The sequence below is a fragment of the Branchiostoma belcheri genome, unplaced genomic scaffold, assembly GCF_001625305.1.
Source record: "Branchiostoma belcheri isolate BF01 breed outbred unplaced genomic scaffold, Haploidv18h27 scaffold254, whole genome shotgun sequence".
Taxonomy (NCBI): Eukaryota; Metazoa; Chordata; class Leptocardii; order Amphioxiformes; family Branchiostomatidae; genus Branchiostoma; species Branchiostoma belcheri.
Genome location: NW_017803859.1, coordinates 208,243 through 231,262, shown reverse-complemented (window position 1 = coordinate 231,262; position 23,020 = coordinate 208,243). Strand labels below are relative to the sequence as shown.

At 43.5% G+C, this 23,020-nt stretch overlaps 2 protein-coding genes across 2 annotated transcripts; one reads left to right on the top strand and one right to left on the bottom strand.

Annotated features, from left to right (window-relative positions):
• The first annotated feature begins 11,664 nt into the window (after positions 1–11,664).
• LOC109471689 lies at positions 11,665–13,142 on the top strand. Its single transcript, XM_019771027.1, has 3 exons — positions 11,665–11,751; positions 11,855–11,985; positions 12,139–13,142. The coding sequence occupies exons 2-3, from the start codon at positions 11,916–11,918 to the stop codon at positions 13,140–13,142; spliced, it is 1,074 nt and encodes a 357-aa protein (XP_019626586.1). The 5' UTR covers positions 11,665–11,751; positions 11,855–11,915.
• Positions 13,143–15,509: 2,367 nt separating this feature from the next.
• Positions 15,510–22,497, bottom strand: LOC109471688 (olfactory receptor 2D2-like). Its single transcript, XM_019771026.1, has 2 exons — positions 21,271–22,497; positions 15,510–15,587 (listed from the first exon to the last, which is right to left on the bottom strand). The coding sequence occupies exons 1-2, from the start codon at positions 22,495–22,497 to the stop codon at positions 15,510–15,512; spliced, it is 1,305 nt and encodes a 434-aa protein (XP_019626585.1).
• Between the last annotated feature and the right edge of the window lie 523 nt (positions 22,498–23,020).

Below are 23,020 nucleotides of genomic sequence, written 5' to 3'. Positions count from 1 at the left end.
AGTCTTAGACCGGAAAATATATACTCATACACTAAGTTGTTTAAAGTCGTATAGTTCTTCTACTGTAGTGACACATAACTTGAAAGTGTGTGTAAATACAAAATACTCTCCGACATTTCAGGAGGAATTCTCTCCCACACATACAACGAAAAGTTCTCTCCCACATACAGAAAAAGTTCTCTTCCACTTGCAGCCTCTACCACCACCGCGTTCTCTAAGTGGAAGAGAATTTTGCTCTCTGAGTGGAAGAGCGATACTGGTCTGTCAGTCGGAGAACGTCGTACTTGGTGTGAGAGAGCATTTACAGTGTGGTAAAAAGAACGTTTAAGTCTTAGACCGGAAAATATATACTCATACACTAAGTTGTTTAAAGTCGTATACTTCACTTACTGTAGTCACACATAACTTGAAAGTGTGTGTAAATACAAAATACCCTCCAACATTTCAGGAGGAATTCTCTCCCACACATACAACGAAAAGTTCTCTCCCACATACAGAAAAAGTTCTCTTCCACTTGCAGCCTCTACCACCACCGCGTTCTCTAAGTGGAAGAGAATTTTGCTCTCTGAGTGGAAGAGCGATATCGGTCTGTCAGTTGGAGAACTTTCTTACTTGGTGTGAGAGAGCATTTACAGTGTGGTAAAAAGAACGTTTAAGTCTTAGACCGGAAAATATATACTCATACACTAAGTTGTTTAAAGTCGTATACTTCACTGAGAAGAGCTCTGTGAGTCGGAGAACTTTCTTCCTTGGTGTAAGAGAGCTTTTATAGTATGGTGGAAGAATGACTTTACAGTCCGCTATAGACAATAGAATATATACTCATACACTAAGTTCTTTAAAGTCTTATTCCTAACCTATTGTAGTCACTACATATAACTTGAAGGTATCTATAAAATACAAATTTCTCTCCGACATTCAAGAGGAACTCTCTTCCACATATACAGCGAAAAGTTTTCTCCCACATACAGCGAAAAGTTTTCTCCCACATACAGCGGCCCATGTCACCTAGGATCAGGCGTCCTGCTTCACGGGTACAGATCACAGATGGCTAATTGGAAATATGTACCACCCACGAATCGTACATACATAATTTTTATTTTGCTAAGCGCTTCACATGCAACATAAGTATAACACCTATACCCGCACTGGTATCTACTCTGTAATATCACTGTAGGTGTGCGCTGTCATTGTTAAATTGACGGAAACAACACAACGGTCAGGGGCGAGTGCTGGTTCCCGGTCGGGAAACTAATCCCCGCACACCTGGGCGCCCCCCCCCCTAGAATCGACAGTGAGAAAGAACAGCATTATTCCCCTTTCAATGATGTTTCGCCTCAGGTGTAAACTTCACGTTGACGTGCCAATAACCCCACCGAGAGTTTGGAGCTTGCGCGTAAAAAAACACATCGCCGCGGGGGGCTAGCAAACCCAAGCTTTCCGCCCTGCGCAAGCTGTGCGATCTTATTTTCGAAAGAAAAATCGGTTGAGAAACATGATAATGAAGCAAGCACTTTTCTCCCATCTCTCATCAACAACTTTGATTTTGTTTATGTATAACGTTAATACATTGACCACTCAGAGAGCAAAATTCTCTTCCACTTAAGAGAACTTGTTGCTGGTACAAGCTTGAAGTGAAAGAGAACTTTTCGCTGTATGTGGGAGAGAACTGTAGCTGTATATGTGGAAGAGAGTTCCTCTTGAATGTCGGAGAGAAATTTGTATTTTATAGATACCTTCAAGTTATATGTAGTGACTACAGTAGGTTAGTTATCTATGAAGACTTTAAAGAACTAAGCTAGTGTATGAGTATATATTCTATTGTCTCTAGACTGTAAAGTCATTCTTCCACCATACTGTAAAAGCTCTCTCATACCAAGGACGAAAGTGATCCGACTCACAGAGCTCTTCTCAGAGAGCAAAATTCTCTTCCACTTAGAGTACGCAGTGCTGAACAGGCTTGAAGCGGAAGAGAACTTTTCGCTGTATGTGGGAGAGAACTTTCGCTGTATACGGTGGAAGAGAGTTCCTCTTGAATGTCGGAGAGAAATATGTATTTTATAGATACTTTCAAGTTATGTGTGACTACACTAGGTAAAGTATCACACTTTACAGAACTTAGTGTATGAGTATATATTCTATTGTGTAAGACTGTAAAGTCATTCGTCCATCATACTGTAAAAGCTCTCTCACACCAAGGAAAAACGTTCTGCGACTCACAGAGCGATGTCGCTCTTCCACTCAGAGAACAAAATTCTCTTCCACCTAGAGAACGCGGTGCTGGACAGGCTTGAAGCGGAAGAGAAGTTTTCGCTATATGTAGGGGAGAACTTTCGTTGTATATGTGGAAGAGAGTTCCTATTGAACGTCAGAGAGAAATTTGTATTTTATAGATACTTTCAAGTTATGTGTGAATTCACAATGTGTGAGTACAAGACTTAAAAGAACTTAGTATATGAGTAAATGCTCTCTCACACCAAGTAAGAAAGTTCTCCGACTAACAGACCAGTATCGCTCTTCCACTCAGAGAGCAAAATTCTCTTCCACTTAGAGAACGCGGTGGTGGTAGAGGCTGCAAGTGGAAGAGAACTTTTTCTGTATGTGGGAGAGAACTTTTCGTTGTATGTGTGGGAGAGAATTCCTCCTGAAATGTCGGAGAGTATTTTGTATTTACACACACTTTCAAGTTATGTGTGACTACAGTAAGTGAAGTATACGACTTTAAACAACTTAGTGTATGAGTATATATTTTCCGGTCTAAGACTTAAACGTTCTTTTTACCACACTGTAAATGCTCTCTCACACCAAGTAAGAAAGTTCTCCGACTGACAGACCAGTATCGCTCTTCCACTCAGAGCAAAATTCTCTTCCACTTAGAGAACGCGGTGGTGGTAGAGGCTGCAAGTGGAAGAGAACTTTTTCTGTATGTGGTAGAGAATTTTTCGTTGTATGTGTGGGAGAGAATTCCTCTTGAATGTCGGAGAGTATTTTGTATTTTACACACACTGTCAAGTTATGTGTGACTACAGTAAGTAAAGTATACAACTTTGAACAATTTAGTGTATGAGCATATATTCTACGGTCTAAGACATCTAAGACTTTTTTTCATTATACAGAGAAAGCTCTCTTACACCAAGAAAGTAAGTTCTCCGACTCACAGACCAGTATCGTTCTGTCACTCAGAGGACAAAATACTCTCCACTTAGAGAATGAGTCGGTGGTAGGCGCCCCGAAGTGGAAGAGAACTTTTTGCTGTATGTGGGAGAGAACTTTTCCGTATATGTGGGAGAGATTTTTTTTCATTGCCGAAGAGACGATCACTCTCTCACTCACAAGAGTGGAAGAGAACTTTTTGCTGTATGTGTGAGAGAACTTTTCGCCGTATATGTGGGAGAGAATTTTTTCAATGTCGAAGAGACGATCACTCTCTCACTCACAAGAGAAAAGCGGAATGTGTCGCTGATAGATAGAGACTGGAAGTGGGAGAGAATGTCGAGTTTTGTACGTATGTGGAGGAGAGTTTTTACATGTGTGTCGGAGAGAATGACTCTGTCTGTAAGAGACAACCTTTCTATCCTGCATGCAAAGTGTGCCCGCATGTCAAACAACTTTCTCTCACTGACAGTCACTCTTGCCAAGTCAAATTTCGCTCGTAGGAACACTGGGAGAGTCATGGGAATCTTGTGCTCTGTCTGTTTAATATACACAGACTGTACAGGGAATTTTGTTTGAGTGTCAGAGATAAACGTCTCACTTATAGACAATCTATAAGTGTCTCTCTCTCTTTATATATGATATGTATATATATACATACATATATCTATCGACGTACTATGGAATTAGAAATTGCAGCGGCCGCGGTGGTACGCCGGCTGGTCTCTGATATTAACGTAACGCACATAACTAGGTCGTGCGGCGATACAGCTAGCGGAGAATATTGTTTTTTTCCTCAGCATAGACCACACTGTACGGTAATGATGCTCCCGTTATTGTATGAGAATGACTTTCAACACTTGTGTCGAGAGATGTAGAGAAAAACCTGTGTGTGTTCGACCCTTGTCAATACTTAAAGTGGAAGAGAAAACAACTGTGTCTGAGAGACCCTTTCCAACACTTGTGTGGGAGAGAAAAAAAGCCCTGTGTGTGGGAGACCCTATTCAACACTTGTGTGGGAGAGACAGAAAGCTGTGTGTGTGGGAGAGAGAAAACTGCTGTATGTGAGAGACCGTTTTCCTTCACTTGTGTGGGAGAGAGAAAAATTCTGTATGAGTGAGACCCTAATCCTTACTTGAGTGGGAGAGAATATTTGTTCTCTATATGTGTATAATTTTGCAACACTTGGCCCTCGATACCCCTCCCGCTGCCTTGTTGTGGCAACTGGGATGTTACCTGATACGCCATGACCATTCAAAAGTTGGGAAAATACTTTAGCCTGTACTATTACTATTACTATGATAGCGTTTCTATTTTTTTTAATCATCAAAACATGAAAACATAACAAGGGCAGTGTGACGCTGCACTCAAGTTTGTAACTTATATTAACAGCGCCACACAACAAAACAGTACGATTGACACAAGGTTGACATATCTGTGCGCCGTAGTCCCAACACCCCAAGACATTAAAAATGTTAATGCGAACAAATTTATTTGAAAAATAAGATTACGTGGTAACTTCCTATATCTGAATGCCTTAAAAGCCTGTGACTTAGTGCCAACCACTCTAAGTTCATTGGAATTCGATTTCGCGGTAAGGAGCACACATAAATGGAGTGTTTTGGTCTAGTTTTAAAAGGTGACCTTTGAATTTAATACAAAAATAGTACTATGCCCCATCCTGGAAATAATTGTTAGTATACAATACCTTTGCAATGGTGGAAGTATTTATTGCATCTTCAAATGCTTTTTCAAAATGCCATACTTGTGAAAGGAAAGGAGTTACACATACCCCATGCTCCTGATATGCCGTTACCAATTTGAGAGCAAGGCATAATCTGCTGCAACAAACAGTCGCATTTTTCTCCCATCTGTATAAAACCAGTATAAAAATAAATTCAAAAACATTCAAAATGTTTGCTTGTATCCATTCTTCTTTTCTGTTCATGTTTCATACCAGAAAATAGATGAAATAGATGGAATTTTGTTGTATTTATAACTGTAACTGTAAATTAGTAATACATGTGAACTACTAAATATTTTGTGCTATATTGTTTTATGTTGGCTTAAATAAGTTGATACAGTTGCAACAAACATTTAGAAATACTCATGACACAAAAGATACTTACCTGACTGTGTGTAATGTCTTCCTTGCAATTCATCGATCTCCTGAGCAAACCTCCCCATTCCTGCAGCCAGGTTCTCCCTGGAGTCTTTTGCGTTAAAGACCGAGAAGACGACTGTGTTGGTTTTAGAATTGGGGTTTTCTCGGTTCAGGATCGGGAATGCTGTTTTAAAACTTCCTCTTCCTTTGTCGCCGAGGATTTTGATCCAGATCTCGTCATTTGCAATGGCACCACCATGCCATGTAAAGCTTCCTACAGGTAATTATATATTTACCCTGATGGACCTCGGTAAAAGGTTAAGGAATGGGCCGTGGAGACCGAGGACCGGGAAACGCCCAACAAAAGGCCCTCAAGGGCTGGCTGTGGGTAAGCGGGTGGGGAGAAAAAACGCAAAAAAAAGGTATGCAGAACCACCAGAAACTGTCTACTATACTACGGTAAAACTCACGGTACAAAACTCTAGATCTAGTCTTCCCGCCCTGCTGGGTTTGCCGCGAAAGAAGGATGAACTAGAGATGACGCCATAGGTCGTGACCTCTCGCGAGAAGATCTCGTGATAGGTCACATCTGTTATGAAGTCAATGGGAATGGATATATATTTACCCTGATGGACCTCGGTAAAAGGTTAAGGAATGGGCCGTGATCATGAAGACCTCGGTATCTTTCTTAGCCGTTGGCCTGCCAGGCGCACCCATGCTTCCTCATCCCGTGCAAAGTCTCTCCCTCATTATATTTCAGTCCATACCATGGTATGGATGAAATATATTGTGTTCTCTCATGTTTCTTCTCCTCCTTCTTCTCCTCCTGCCAAACAGTCAAAGGGATTCAACTCAGCCATCATTCAGCCAAATGACTTGAAATTTGGCATGGAGGTTGAGTGGGTCAATACCCCCAGGCCTTTTTTTTTTCTATTTTTTTGATACATGCCTTTGAAAAATTTTTATGAAGGTTTTTTGGGGCATTTTTCGCCCAAAAATGAATTTTTGGATCCTGAGCCCTGGTTTTACAACCAAATGATCTGAAATTCGGTATAAGGGTACCTTGATCGTGTGTCTACAGAATAGCAGTCATGTATTTGGCATACATCACTTCCAAATGACTCATTTGGGGGACTTTAATGGCTATTTTCAGCAAAAAAGGGCCAAAAGTGCTATACCCGTTCCATGTTCTATCTAAAGAATGGCCGGTTCCATCCATGGAACACATGTTCCATTGTGGGTTACCTGAGGTCACATTGCACCTAAGTGGTGCGTAATGACCCACACATTCAATTTTATGTGCCTAAGACCTTCAAAATGTATCAAATCTCATCATTGTTAGTTTTTGCATACCTGTAACGGAGGGGGCCCTAAATTCGCCACTTTTCTTCTAAATCTTATATTTTAAAGGCCAATTTTAAGAGCCAAGACGCGTTTTGCCGTTATATCATAAGAGTTGTTGTTTGACTTTTTACATACGTGTTACCATGGTGATTGATCGAATATCAAGGGCAAAGGTCATGTCGGTTATGACGCGACGTAATATTGTGTATATTTGTGTAGGTGTACCCTAAATTCGCCACTTTTATAAAAGGACTGAAAGCGCCCAAGATGTTGAATAAAACTTCTTTCCAGGCTTTTAATTTTAGTCTCCGAGTTAATGTGATTCTTTTTTTTGCGGTTTTAAATGAAGTACTTTGCGGCGCATCGGAACGAGAGACGTGGGTAAGTTTCCGCCGACGTAAGGGGACTGTTCTTGCCGGTGCCGCGGCGCCGCTCGCCACGTTCTAAACCACATCAGCGCTGATTGACCGCCCATCGGTGAGCAACAAATGATCGAGGCGGAGAAGTGGGAATGGTCGGAGAATTTATGTGCTAGCGTATTTAAAATTTGACACCGAAACCAAAACAACAACGAAGGGCTGCCGGGACGTGCAATTCTGAACGGAGAGAGCGAAAAAGTTCTTTAAAATATCTCGTTTAGTAAACTACTGCTCATGTCACAAAATCAAAGGAATAAAAACTTCCCAGCATGAAAAGCTTCTGGCCGCTGGCTTCCCACGTTGCGTTGCCAAGACGACGGCACGTCCTGGTCAGACAAAGCGGCGTCACGCCCACAGCAGCACGCACATGGGCCCCACCCACCGGCGGGCAGCAAAAGATTTCAAAGACTTCGCCCGAAAAACCCTATCATTGTAGGGCCATGTCGTGTACACCTACCCAGCATTTTAACGTAGTACTGGCTGGTATAGTCCCGCTACAAAATAATTTTCTGCAGCATCTATTAATATTTAAAGACATTTGTGATACGAAGTGAAAAGATTTCTGTCATTTGAACCTTTGTAACGGCTTGGATATAACATTTGTTGAATATTTCTGTGTTTCACTAGAGCCGAAAGTGCATTAGAACTGACCATCAGGTGAAGCACAACTGTCATGTTATAACGTTATTCACTACGTTACGACGATCAAGAACAATCACGGCTTGCGGACCATTTTAAATCTTACCACTCATAACCCTCTTAGAATTGCGTTAATAATTACGGGGGTATTTCTTTTCGGCCGGGGTTCAACTGAGATCGGCGGCTGGCTGGCGACCGTCCCGTCAGCATGACCGAACACCGCGACGTGAGTGACCTAGATTATCTTACCGTGCGTCTTCTCGTTTTGCCGCAATTTCGTGTCAATATCGATGATACACAAATGGAATACGTTCCTTTATTAAAGTTGAACTTTTATTTCCACTCGTCAACATTATCATCCGACATGTTATGTACGAATCGATGTCGTGCGCTTCAATTCTCCTTGCCGGTTTTCGCTATATTCGTCGGTAGTCGTTGGATCTGTCGGGGAAAACCTCAAATAAGGTAAGCACCCCGACTTTGGCGGCGGCCTGAGACACTTTTTGTATTTTGAAAAGTTTTTAAAAGTGCGTACTTTATTCGGACATTTACGGTAACAAAGGTTTAATATTGTTTACCACGATGTAAGACCTCCCAAACTCAGCCGGTAGCCACGTAGCTGAACACATTGGACTATGAGAAGTTTACAAACAAGTTTAGGGGAGAGAGCAGCCGCACCGATAATACGGCAGCGGCGGTAAAAGGAGAGGTTTCTCTCATGAAATGTAACTCTATGGATATTATATCCTACATATCATTCTCTTGTGTCTATAGACTCGATTTGTCAGACTATTTATAGATAATGTAACGAGATCTTACCTTTTCATGTCTCCATTCTTCAACTTCGGAAATTCGAACCACCCGAAATGAGAGCACGTTCGATCGATAAGTCAGGCGTTCGACGCCAAAAAACTTCCACAACATTACCGAAATAACTGGTTCAAACATGCACAAGACGGGAGACTTTCCCATCCATCTTTATTTTGCAGTTTCTTGTTATCTTTTTTTTTCATATAATATCTAGTTTCCAGAACCATTTTTTCGATTTAAAACAATCAGAGAATAGAAGACGGTCGCTGTCGCCAGCCACGCGACCCAAACGTGGTGCTCATGCCGTGCGTCCTCTCTCCCCGTTGTTGTTACGCAGATCTCCGCTTGACTAGACCTGAACAGAATACTAGATGCATATTAATCTTTGGTTGTCCTAGTTTCGAAGTATCATTGAAGTAGCCCTAACATTCTACCTTTCCACGTAAAAAATAAAGGAAACACAAAGTGGCGAATTTAGGGTACAGTGGCGAATTTAGGGCCCCCTCCGTTAATAAGATTAGTAAAGCTTTCGAGATTCAAAGTACTTGTTGTTGCATCTTTGTTCTCATATAGCTACTATTTAATTCATTTATTTGAGAACCTTTGCCAGTTTTGCACTGGGGTAAGTTTGGAATAGTCCACTTCTGCGTGGGAGGGAGATGGACCGAAATATGCTGTATTTGCTCCCAAGCAAATGTCGGCCTTTCTAGTTAATCCCTAACTTATCTAAATACCACCGGAGACGGGCGCCGGCCGCCTTGGCGGGAAATGCCTCCTCTAAGACAACATTCCCCTTAGTGTTCCGGAATAGAGGACCTCCTGTTAAGCTAAGGTCCCAATTGGGAAAAGGGGCCCTGGCGGGTAGTTCCCGGGCTGTTTTTTACTACTTTCGGACGGGACCCCGACGTGGCCCCGCGGGGCACCCTGCGGCTACCGGGCTATTTTTTGGCCCGTCGGGGCCCCGATAAGAATTTAATTCTGAGTTAAATTCTACCCGGGCCCCGCTGACAAAAAGACGCCGTGACCTCATCGTGAGAACACCGAGAGGTACCCCTCCGGTTGCCGGCATTCCACCGGGACACATTTCTTACGTCACAGACCAGATGAACAGAATAAAGGTGTGTACTTCGTAAACCCGGGTAAAATGTGTGACCTCACAGATTAAATGATAACAACAAATACGTGAATTCTGCATTACGTATAGGTCAATACAAGACATCGTCAGAGAATCTGCTGGGTACCTGCCGGGTGCCTGTCGGATACCGACCAAAGAGGGTGACATAATTTCTAACAAAATGCTACTGAAGGAAACTTTTAATTGTGACCACGACAGCCGATGCCCGCTCGACTCCTGAACCCGGCCGGGGCCAGCCGGGGCTACATCCCCGACGGGCACCGGCGTAATTGGGACCTTAGCTTTAACGGGACTCTGATGGCGTCACACACATCCTTGTACCAAATCACTGCTTCCACGGTATATTCGAAGACGTTAACCCTACCTAGACCGGGCTTTTTTTGACATTCGCCCCATTCACATACCCACAATTCCTTGCGCGACGGACAACATCCGGTTTGGCGCCCGCCAACCCCGTCACAATTGAATGGGGCGGTCTCGCCACCAAATGGGTAAAGGCCGCCTGTAACCGCTCACACAATCACACCAAGCGCCGTGAAGAAGACGTGGTTTAGATCGTGGAATTATGCCTGCCTCAAATAAAACTTTCTGAAATTCAGAGTTATCTTTTTTGTTTCGTCTTATGCTGTTCTTGGTAACATTTAATAGCTATTATCATAAAAGTAGTTTCTGGGTAAGACGTCTTAATTCCGATTTCAAATGACATGAAAATTGGTGTGGAGGTCCGAAACTTATCTTCATCATCAACATGACATTGTATACTTTTTGTATGTATATAGTTATACTATAAACGTTCATTTACATAGTAACCGTAGCTAGGCAACCATTTTACCCTTGGCAACCATTACCATAAAAGATATTTTGTGTCTCTATATCATTTTTATAGACTATTAAGATAGATATGTACAAGACGCCAAAGAGCGATAATCAGAACAATAGAACACATGTTCTAGGTTCTGCTCTAAATTCCGTTCCAGATCCTATTCGTTACAGATTTAAAAAAATTACCTGTTCTCACCTGACAGCGGATCATGTTTCTTCGCAGGTAAGTTCAATCTTTTTAAAACATTTCTAACGTCTAATTATAGAGGCTGAATGCATAGAAAAGAGCGCCTTTTTGGTGTGGAAAAAAGGGTGTCAAAGGAGGGACGTTTTAATGCGTCGTGTACAATAGATAATTTAATGTTTATCTATTACATGTAATTTGATGCAGTGATATAAGTTCTTTTATATGTTACAGTGCATGTGTATATGTGATGTTCCATTTGTACAATGATTTAAAACTTTCACTTTTCAAAGTTGTTTCGAATTCAGTGAGAAATGGATGTTGCAATAGCTGGCGGTAAACCTAACACAAGTTTTTTTGTGATTGACAAGGTTTATGATGTCAAAATTTTAAAATGTAGGAATCTTGTTTTTTGGGGTCCGCCTTGTTTTGCTTTCGCCCGCGCGCATTAGATTTGGAGTCTGCGGAGGATTTCAACCATAAGATTTACTTGCTGTGGCCTAACGTGTACGATTTGGTTATAATCAAGCAAGTAATCTTTGATTGTTGGCTGTTTCAGGTAAAATGGAGAGAACGACAAACAAGTTGAAAACGTACACAGACATTTCAGGTCTTTCTATACAACGATTGAACAAAGAAAGCAGAGCACACAATGTGAATACAAAATTGTCAAAATCTGCAAAGGTGAATCTGTTATTTCTAGCACTGGATATTTCAACAAGTGGGAAGAACAAGCCATACGATTTCGTGCCTAGACTGGACAACCACGGCCTGTCGTGTAACCAGTTAAGAGAATACTCCACCCTCACCCCCGCCTACTTAACAAAGTTGGACGCATGGAGCAAAGACCTTCAACATGTCCCCCCCATTGATGATGCAATGGTGAAACAGTATCTGCTTAATAGCAGAGTTTTCAACAAGGAACAAGAAGTGAAATACAAAGTACAGAGGCCGTTCAAGATGAAGGACTTTGTTCACTCAATCAAAATCAATGTCAACCCTTCCGACACTTTTCCATTGCCGTCCAAGCACAGTGCAACTCTTCACAGTCAGGAGCCAGCGAGAGAGTTAAGGCACTGTACATCATCTTGGATAAAATCACCGGTCAGCCGTATGGGGCGTACTGCACCTGTGCAGTCGGGTAAGAAAGACAATTTTTACAACTAAGATTTGTTTTAATCTCTCTGCAGGAAAGTTATCTATATCGTTCTATACATGTACTGATATAACTTTATGACTTTCAGTCTCTATCAGTCCTGTGCTCACGTGGGGGCCACATTGTTCCAACTGGCAGACTTGGTTTCCATGGGATATACCCAGCTGCCGGACGACCCAACATGTACCGAGAAGCTGTGCGCGTGGACAGACCCTAAAGGTAATTTAGTAATTGTACGTATGGCAATGACATGTTACGTTTATTATTTTTAGAAATAGATGGATGTCCACGACTAATTTGATACCAAGTTTATGTATCTATGTTTATAACTGTTAAGTTCTAAGACCAACAAGTACGTCTTTCCTTTTTCAGCTGCAGCTGTTCAGCCGAAGCTGTACACGGAGATTGAGTTCAGAAAAAAGCCCCAGAAAGTTCGGAGAACATCTGACACATACGGGGAAAAAGTTGCGAGGGTAGACGAATGCGACAGAGTGGAAGGGGCAGCAGTCCTGTGTCAGAAGCTGTTCAACGCCACTCAGCACATGAAACAGCATGTTGTTGCTACAAGCGTTCTCACATCTGGTTCCTCTGTGCTACGCTCCCCAGCCGTCAAAGTTTTGCCAACCCGTGTCGGTCCAGATTCGCACCTCCTGGTTCCAGCAAACTTTGAAACAGCAGTTTCCCAGCCTACCCCCCTCGCTTACGCGCCTATCTCCGAAAACATGACCACAAGTGATTTCGTCAACTCTTGCAAAACAGACCAGAAGGAAAGAAGAGATGTGGAAATGATGACAAGAGGCCAGAATCAGAATGCTAAGTGGTACGCCATGCGGTCAGGGTCTTTAACCACAACAAAGTTCCATCGGATAGATAGGTTAATGACCGGTGGCAAGGCATCACCCAGTAGACTAGTCAGTGATTGTATGGGGGACAAGTACAAGAACCTTACAAAGCCTCCTCCACTACCAAATGCCAAGAGTATCAAATGGGGAGTAGCAAACGAGTCACTTGCCAGAAATGCCTACTTCAACAAGGAGAAGACCAAACATTCCAACTTAGTCATAAAGGAGACAGGGTTGATTGTACACAACACCAAATCATACCTGAGGGCTAGTCCGGATGGAGTAGTGTTGTGTGACTGTTGCCCACCTAGAATCCTGGAGATCAAATGCCCATACAGCGCAGCCCATGAAGCAATAAGGGGCAACACAAAGATCAAGTATATAGAAGAAGTAGGCAATACATTGGCACTGAAAGGAGGCAACCATGGCTACCTCGAGCAGGTTCAAGGGTGTATGGCGATCACAAATGTTTCCAAGTGTGACTTTGTGGTCTACACTGTGAAGGACATCGAAGTGATTCATGCTGGACTTTGACCCAATTTTCTGGGCTAACCTAGAGCAACATTTGGACAACTTCTTCCTGAGTCATCTTGTACCTGAACTGTTCAGACGACAGAATCACCCCAACGCCACCTACATTGTGGACAAGAGCGACAGAGACTCAGATATGGAGGTGGATACAGACAATGTGGTAAATGCATGTTTGTCACTTTATTCATATATCAACAATGTTAAGTAGTACTAAGAGACTAGAAATGAACAAATGTAACACACAATCAAAATGCTAACAGTTGTAACAGAATGCATACACAAGTATCATATTCTTGTGTTACTATAAGTCACATCAATAAATAAATAAATGTCACATCAATTGTCAATATCATGCCCTCTAACAAGGCACCAAGTGCAGCAATACTTAGATGTGATAAAAGTACTAACAGTAACTAACAGTTACAGAATACATACACAAGTATCATATTCTTGTGTTACTATAAGTCACATCAATAAATAAATAAATGTCACATCAATTGTCAATATCATGCCCTCTAACAAGGCATCAAGTGCAGCATTACTTAGATGTGATAAAAGTACTAACAGTTGTTACAGAGTGCATACACAAGCAACATGATACCCTTCCTGTCATTAAATCATGTCATTGTTTACTGTCATGTATTTCAGTGAGTCATCAAATACAACATTACGAGACTACAGCTGAGAAGAACGGTATCAGCCATGCTGTACCCATCGCAAGTACAGAAACACAGCCCGGCCGGTGACAGCAGCAGTTACAATTTAAACACTTGCCTTTAAAAATTCACTGATTGTACTTGTATCTTAGTTTCAGTATATCTAAATGAAATCAAAGATGCTCTCTTCTGTTGTGTTGTTTGTGTGCTCAGAAATGGAAGTGTCTGCATGTAGTTTCTGACGAAGGTTGACAATGGGCATCTGGAAATTGATCAAATAGGCACAGACACTGAAGATCTGTTCTGTTATGTCTTGTTGAGAAATCTTAATAGTAGAGCCAAGAATATGAAAAGTACGAATGCGCTGTATGATTCTCTCTATGTGTATCCGTGCACTAGAGATACATTCAGAACTAGCAGCCTCTTGGGCTGAAAACTGTGACCTACCACGACCCTTATAGTCAGGTACAATGAGCTGTACCCCCCTGCTCTGAAGTTCTTTAGAAACATTGAATCCATTGTCAGCAATGATTACAGACTTTGGTGGTAGCTGGTTAATAAATGCTGCACTTGTTAGGGTTATGTGTTTATCACTCGTACGCCCTCCATATGCCTTGGAGACAAAGTTAACTGTGAGGTTAAAACAAAAAAACAGGAAAAAGAAAATTGTATTATCTCAAAAGATAACTACAAAAATGTACATGTATACTCTGTGGAATATCTCTGAAATTTTGACCAAATTCCAAAATGTACACTTACACAGGTCAGCATATGTAATCATAATTTCCATTTGTAACCAGTATTGAAAAAAAATGAATGATAATACATGTATGTCTTCGCTGAACAACATAGTTTTCACTTCATTACGAACGTAATTTGCATTGCTTAATTCTACCATGGTCTGAGTTCTTTTTGAAATGAAATCACATCCACCAATTTTACGTACCACAGACCACTCGACGCGATCGACGGTGGGTGGAGGGGGGCGTCATAGCCAAATCATATCACATAACGCGGCGTAAGATAAACGTTATTTGTGAGGGGCAGGGTAGTTGTTAAAATACACAGATACGAATTATCGTACTGACTATTAAACTCACCTCCTACAAAATGATCTGAGCAGATCCTGTCGTAGTTGCTAGGGACCCAGTCCGCTCGCCTTACGCTGGCCTCCCACAGTCGACGTAAATGTCGATTTGCCTCTCCTTGAGGGAACTTATAGTAGGACCTCTTTACCGTATCTGTTCCTTGTCGGTTTTTACATCCCGGCACGCAACACCTAGAACCTTGATAAATGGGTTTTTGTTTTCTGACGGCAAAAGCCGCCGCCATGCAAGCTTGAGAGTTCGAAACTAGACTGGATGTTGTCCGTCGCGCGAGGAATTGTGGGATTTGTGAACGGGGCGAATAAATGGTTTTTATTGTCCAAACAGTACCCGTCCAATCGCACCCTTTAACGGCTGAATTGATGCAGGGTATCAAACAATAATCAAGACAAATCACAACAAACAAGACACATGATACACATATTTGTTCCACAAATTTTTGTGGAACTGTCGCAAGGGTCTATACCCCATTCACACCTGGGTGGAGTGAGGAAATTCGTGTAAAGTGCCTTTCCCAAGGGCACATCGGGGGGCATGTTCAGACATGTCCCGAGTACGACTCGGAATCGAACCCGGGTCTCCCGGTTCATAGTCGAATGCTCTAACCACTACACCACCCGACGCCACACGATAGCAAACTTGTTACAGACATAGGCTTTACACGTCGGTGTTTCTCTTGACATGCCCTGCAAAAAAAAGGAACATTACAATCAGAGATGGCAGACTTCACCCCCTTCACTTCCCATGCACCAAAAAACAATACATGTACTTCAGTCCTTTAAGTTTTATGAATACTATTTTATGTTATAAGAACGCTTTCATTTAAAAAGTTTACAGAATTCGTGTTACGGTATACAAACACATTCAAAGTTTACACACCATCCATGACCTTGGTGCAGAAATGATATCATACGGGTGTAGCAGCGCAGAATGTACCCCTGCCCAGAATGTACCCGTTATTGTTTAAATATTAATCCAGCCTTTTATGTTTCCTTCATGGCTCCTATCATAGAATTTAAGGTTATGCCGATGAAGGTTAGACATCCAGGTAATACGATATGCCAAAAAGCAGTTACTCAAGCAACTGGAAAAAAAACATATCCAGTTGCCTGAGTAACTTCTTTTTGGCATTTAAGGTTATAATAGAATGCCTAGACCTATTTTTTAAAAATTCTTCGTAAAGGACTGCCCGTTCACCTTAGATAGGTTGGTAGATGTGACGAGGTATGTAGAGCCGAATACGTTTCAAACAAAATGTGATGATAAGTCTGACTATGACCACGTGTCTATACACCCGTCATCCAAAACGCTCTTGGGATTCCAGTGGGCGGGATATTGGTTTGTCTGTAACACTCTGCCATTTGGTTTTAAGGCTGATCAGTTTTTATTTACAACTCTTAAGGATTAGCGGCAATGGGCTACATACGCTTTTTGGGGGTCCCCCGATACTCAGTACATTGACGATATCGACATGCCGGTCAGCTAAAGGTAGCTGGCGCTGGGGACCAGGCCGCGGTGTGTTCGACGCAGGATAATTTCCGTCGCTCCCGGGCGAGAGGTCTTACGGGATACCCACGAAGGAGGCCTTGACCCTCCTCTGGGTCCTGCAGGTTACATGCTAGATAACGCCCGAATAGACGCACATGTGGATGGTATGACATTAGTCGACGCGTGGAGAGCGAAAGGGAGGGAGGAAGGCTAAGTCCATTTTCGACGTGCTCAAGGACATCTTCTGTTACTCAAACATAACAATACCCTAAATTTGTTTCACGTGCGTTCGGCTCTGAATCCAGCGGATCCACCTTCCTGAAGTTTTAGTCGAGCGGATGCCAAGCTCTCATCTCCCCAGGCAAGGCGGACAGTAGAGCAGAGGTTTGGCCCCCACGTCATAGATGGGATGGCCCTTCCGTCGAATGCGCAGACTAGCATGTACTTCTCCTGGTTTCCCACACCGGGGGCAGCAGGGGTGAATTTCTTCGCCCAACCCCTCGGTCAGGGGCAACGTTTTCATGATCTCAGAGGTTATGTCTTCCCTCCATTCAGCCTGATTGGGGCTAGCATTTGTAAATAAGTCCAGGTATGAGTGTACTGTTGTGGTGTCGGAATTTGTCTCAGCGAAATTCTGGTGGCCGCTGGTGAATGCAATGGCAAGGGAGAGGGTTTTGTTAGGTAAGAGAGGCACCAAAGGAACAATTTGGTACCCGTCTAATGCTTCGGTCCCAATTAAAGAAAGGGGCCCTTCCGGGTAGTTCCCGGGCTGTTTTGTGGCACTTTCGGGCGTGACCCCTACGTGGCCCCGCGGGACACCCTGCGGCTACCGGGCTATTTTGGGGCCCGTCCGGGACCCGAGAAGAATTTAATTCTTACTTAAATTCTACGTACCGGGCCCCGTTGACAAAAAGACGTCGTGACCTCACCGAAAGGTACCCCTCCGGTTGCCGGCAGTCCACCGGGACACATTTGTTACGTCACAGACCAGATGAACAGATTAAGGTGAGTACTTCGTAAACCCGGGTAAAAAGTATGACGTCATAGATCAAATGATCACAACAAAAGCGTGAATTCTGCATTACATGTAGGTCAGTACAAGACATCGTCAGAGAACCTGCCGGGTACCTGCCTGATACCGCCAAATAGGGTGACAAAATTTTTAACAAAATGCTACTGAAGGAAACTTTTAATTGGGACCATGACTGCCGATGCTCTCCCGACTCCTGAGCCCGACCGGGGCCGGCCGGGGCTACATACCCGACGGGCACCGGTGCAATTGGGACCGAAGCTTAAGGAGGGTTTCGTGCCGATAGAATCCTTGCCTTCGAATCTGTGGGCATTTTATAGCGTAGTGTTCCGACAGTAATGGAAGGCGCTACGAGGGGTAGCGGTAGTTACGAAGAGAGGCAAGGTTCCCGGCATATATCAGAAGTCTCAACACGGGCGGATACTACCAGGGGAGGACAGGATTATGTAACGATTGTTGCGTTTTGCAATTAAATGTCAATATTGCGTACGGTGCTTCTATCACTGTTTTCTTTCAGTTTGACTATCAGAAGCTAGAGGGATAGTGGTAAGGAAAAGGGGTTAGAAGCGTGAGAAAGTTATTGAAGGTAGAGAGGGTGAGTAGGCGTGGGGGAAGGCAAGCTAGACAGATGCATGCTTCGAGGGGGCAGGGAAGAATCGTGATGAACAATGGTTAATAACGGTCTTGACGGTAGCAAGGATGAGTTCAAAACGTATATCATTCGACTTTTCCACAGCCTTTACTCCCGGTCGCCAGGTTGTGGATACCCGCGGTGGCATGTCCAGAGTGCCAGTATCCAAACGACAGGGATTTCCGTTTCTGCCAACGATGTGGTTACGCGAAGCGAGAGCTAGACAACCCTCTTCCAGGGCGCATACCGTCCGTGGACTGGGAAGGGATCAAACTCCGCAAGCAACACCTGTTCAGCCAACGACCGAGTTCAAAGTATGAGCACCAGAATTGTCAGTTAGAAATAGAGTTACTAATTTTTCTGGCGGCCGTGCCTAGCCCACGGGATTTGATGTCGGCTACCCCAGACGACGTGGTGAGTTTCTTGATCTGAAAGGACGCCCGGGGGAAAACGAAGGTGCATAGGACTGCCTGCCCAGGTGTAGTGCAGAACGAGGATTGTCTTTGCCCATATCGGTTAGCGGCCGGGTCGGTTGACTCAAGTATTGCTAAACTGAGATCTATTTGTTTATAAGTCCGGAAGAACAGTGAGCTGAGACAGTAGGTTAGATTTGGGCAACCCGGCAGTGGCGAAGAGGGTCGGGGACTATACAAAAAGCCATCCAGGAGGAGCAAGGCCAAGCCGGGTTGCGCACTAAGCAAGCGATCCCAATGTTTATTGACAAGCTCCTGGGGTCGTACGGAAGGGTTTGCGAGCGTGCAAGGGGGAGGGGGGGGGGGTGCGAGAATTGGGAAGGAGGAGCGGTATTAGAGAAAAATATCTACTGTCGGATGTATTGTGGACTTTACGAATTAAAGTATTGGAATCGCAAACAAATGTTGAATGTTTCGTCATGGGGATACAAGATCGGTGAGTTCGGAGAGGAGAGGAAGAATTCAGAATTGGGGTAATAAGGGGAGGAAAAGTAGAGTCAGGTGGTGAGTCTCGGGGAAGAAGGGGAGGAGACAGGAGGCGGGCAGAAGGATCAAATGCAGAAGAGCGGGAGAGTGTAAGCGAAGAGGAGACCACGTATTGGGGCCCATACCTTAACCTTCCTTCGGAGTTTCACCGGGGTCACTTGGGATAATGTACTACTGTATTCTAAGTAGGACTCGTGGACGCTCCTGACCTGATTTCGCGTCCTTAAGAGGCGACACCTGGTCGGGAGCAGTCCACGTGTTCTTAGTACACACCTGGACATTCCCACCTGGCTAAGAATCCTTTATGTAGAGGATAAAGCGTGTGTTCTGCCCTTTTGCAACCTACGCCAGGGGACCACGGAAGAGGGAGAGGGGAGAGAGAAGAGTGAAGGATGGGCATAGGCAAGAGAATAGAGGGGAGGGGTGGGGGACGGGGAAGGATATGGGGAAGTTCTGGGGCGCGCCCACACCCCCTCTCGGTCTCAGGTTAGAAACCGTTCGGTGACACTCCGGACTTACGTTTTGGGCCCACACCTGAACCTTCCTTAGGAGTTTCACCCGAGGATAATGTACTAACAAACCAGCAAGGTTTCGCGAAAGGGTTTTTGGAACTCAGTATCAAAGCTCCTGCCCGCCGATAGTGCATTGGAACCAGCCTACAAAAAAAAAACATTTTCTATCATCGCATTTTTGTCTCAGAGATATAAATATGATAAGCGAACAACCTACTTCATTGCTGCCTGCTGTGGGTGCCTGCCGGCTGTGTTCCCCCGCTAAAACAGTATGTTCCTGCACAGTGGTTCCGCCAAACGTTCAAATTCTACTAAACAACGCTCTGATGGGTGACGAGCTGTAACGTGTACCAAATCACGATCCTTATGCAAATGTTATTCTTGAAACGATGTCATGATTGGTACTAAGCTGTCACGTGTACCGACGCCTATTCTTATGCAAATATAGGTCTGTAAACTGACACATCATTGCATGGTGCAAATTCGTCACGTGTACCAATCTTATCCTTACACAAATAAGCAAGCAAGTAAGCAAGCAAACCGACAACATGATTGGTGCAAAGCTGTCACGTGTATCAACGTAATAGGTGTATTAAAAGATGTAGGCAATAGTACATGGATTGTCTAGTTTTACAGGCAATACGGATGTTTTTTTTTTCTTAATTTAATGTCTAAATCACGCAAACTTGTCTTGTATTAGAATTATAGATGGTATTTAATTCAATAAACATTGAACAACAAGGTAACCCTCGTCCTCAATTCTTGTTATTCTATTTTCAAAGTGAATATTAAAATGAAATACCATTCTATAATCATGATACGTTTACCAGATGTTTAGATTAAGAACAGAAACACCAAGATCACAATATTAGCAGTCTTTGCTGTGGAGAAATGCCTGCCTTTTTTATAAGGTGAAATTAGTGTGTACTTAATTACCCGCAGTTTTGTATAAAGGCTGTTCTATGTCAAATGGTTGTAATTTATTAATAATTTGATACGCAGTATTAAAGTATGTTGTTATTAAAATTTTGTACGCTACAGTGGCGACAGATTACCCCGAGCAGTTTATCCCTTGTTTGCACGTAAAATAATTAGAGATTTTATGTTCTAAAATCTCTAATACATCTCTGTAAGTGGTTTCCTGTGTTACTTTGCGTGATGGAAGAGCAGGGGTTTATATTTGCAGAGCGGATGAACTAGGTATTATTAGGTAGTCCTAATAGTCTGCGATCTACTCGCACCCAGAGATTGTCCTGGGATTTAGATGGAGTTTTCTTTATAATTACGTGATCTTCATATTCATTTCTGTTGGAAAGAAAATACACCCGGTAAACCTCGGTTTCCCTTCCTTGCACAACCGAAATTATTTTTCATGTGCAAATATATATGGCCTCTGTCGGTGCAAATAAAAATGGAAATATTGCACATGTTTCTATCTCTATTTTACTGTATTTTTTTACTTGCAACAGCAAAAACAGTACAGTATTGTCAAAGTACGTCGACCGTTTCTTGTGTGAAACGCAGTCATCCATGTACAAAGTCTCTTTCTAAATTTCCTGTGCCCTTTCGATGGTTTTGTTTCACCAGGTTAGTATTTCAACTCTGACTGCTCATTCCAGTTCCAGTCCCTTCTCTTAATTAAGTTTTCATTAGTCGATCTTCTGTCTGAGTCATGTTGAGAAGTAAGCGCTACAAAACGACATCGTTCACACAATACTAGACGATAGAAATCAAAGTCGAGAGGTGTACTGGCTCGGCCTCCGAGTTGGTCTGACCAGGAATGGTTTCAGCCACGGCATCACCGCTGCATTCAGGAACATGCGTGGGTGCAGCACGTAACTTGGTCCGTATAGCGTTCTGTTTCGGTCGCCCGTACGTACAACTGGGAGCTTGCTTGATTTCAATGTCTGCCTGTGTTGTGATTTTGTCGGGGAGTGTGCCGTTCTCCATCTCTAAGCTTGTGACAGAACCGCTTGAAGCTTGGGCGAGAGAATAAACGGTCGTGTTTATGTCCTGCTGTCGTCGTACGCTGGTTGGCAACCCACACAGTTCTTTACAGGCTTTGCGAAACTCTGGAAGGCGAAAGCTGTAGATGATAGGGTTAGCCATTGATGACAGGGTAAACTGCAGCAGGGTGGCCACGCGTTCAGTGACAATCATGGCAGGTGATGCCTTTTCCTCCATACTGATCACATTTCGTACCATAGCGACCTGAAAGAAGCTCGTGGCACCGGACACAGCCAAAATAATAGCATGCGGGGCCATTTTTCGGAATGCCTTGGTCTGGAATATCCACATGTTGCGATTCTCATATATTGCCTGTTGTTTTCTGGCTTCCTTGAGGACGAAGTAGTAGAGTATGAGGATGGTAAAACCAATAAGGATGGCAACAAACAGAACGATGGTTCTGAGGATGGCGGCTACGCTGGCACTGTTTGTCGGTTCTAGCTCACACTGTAGGTTGGCATTAAGATTAGGCAGTCCGCTGAACACCACAGGTCCTAGTCCCAAGATCAGGGAAATGACTCTACTCGCCAAAATGCCACACATCACACGTTTTGTTGTGACTTTGCCATGGTAGTGTAGGGGATGGCAGATGCAATAGTACAAGTCTATCGCCATCATAAGGTACGTACCCAGCATAGAAACCAGACATGCGGCCAACAGCAATGCTTTTGCCGAACACAGTAGCTGTTCGCTCTCGACGTCTTGCTGAAAAAGTCTGTAGATCTGGATGGGGATCAGTCCGCCGGTGAAGATGATGTCGTCTACCGCCAGGTTACACCGTAGGTAGTGGCTGGGCTTCTGCAGATACTCTTTCTTCCAAACCAAGAAGATCAGAAGCAGACCGCACCCCACTGACACCACTAGGGCGATGACCAGATACACTGTCTGGAGATCACGAGATGACGAGCTAACGGCTAGAATATGATTCGTACGATCCTCTACCGACGGACGGCTGTCTCCTTCTGCCATACTGATGCTTAAGCGATCACTTCGAGTGTCCAAAGGATTAGCGCACCTTCCTGTTCAGTAAAAAGTAAAAACAAGGTATCTTATGTTTCCAAAACCATATCCAGTTGCTTGAGTAACTGCTTTTGGGCCTATCGTATTACCTGGATGTCTAACCATCATTGACGTAAGGCATCTTATATTCCAACCCCTCGGGGGAAATATATAATGTATATTACGCACGGTGATCACAACGATTGCTGAAAATTTTAGACATCATATTAACAGATTTCGGGACTGTATATTTATGCCCCGTTTTATAGTGGATATGTAACATGTAACGAACCTACTGCCGTCATGGTGTGTGACCTTGAAGATCGTAGACTGCTCATGAATGGGATCCTCAAGATGCGAAGCAGACCACGGGGGACAAAGGCGGGGAGACATTTTCCACGTAAGATTTCCACAATTGTAAGCCATCGTTTTCCACGTCAACAGCCTGATACAGGCTTCACATGCAAATCAAGGCATCATCGGTATCTGATTA

Excerpts from the sequence above, each read along its gene's own strand:
- LOC109471689 (XM_019771027.1), top strand. The coding sequence starts at position 11,916 with ATGGGATATACCCAGCTGCCGGACGACCCAACATGTACCGAGAAGCTG. Across the intron at positions 11,986-12,138 it reads CGCGTGGACAGACCCTAAAG|CTGCAGCTGTTCAGCCGAAG; the intron begins GTAATTTAGTAA and ends TTCCTTTTTCAG.
- LOC109471688 (XM_019771026.1), bottom strand. The coding sequence starts at position 22,497 with ATGGCAGAAGGAGACAGCCGTCCGTCGGTAGAGGATCGTACGAATCAT. Across the intron at positions 15,588-21,270 it reads CCAACTCGGAGGCCGAGCCA|GGCATGTCAAGAGAAACACC; the intron begins GTACACCTCTCG and ends TTTTTTTTGCAG.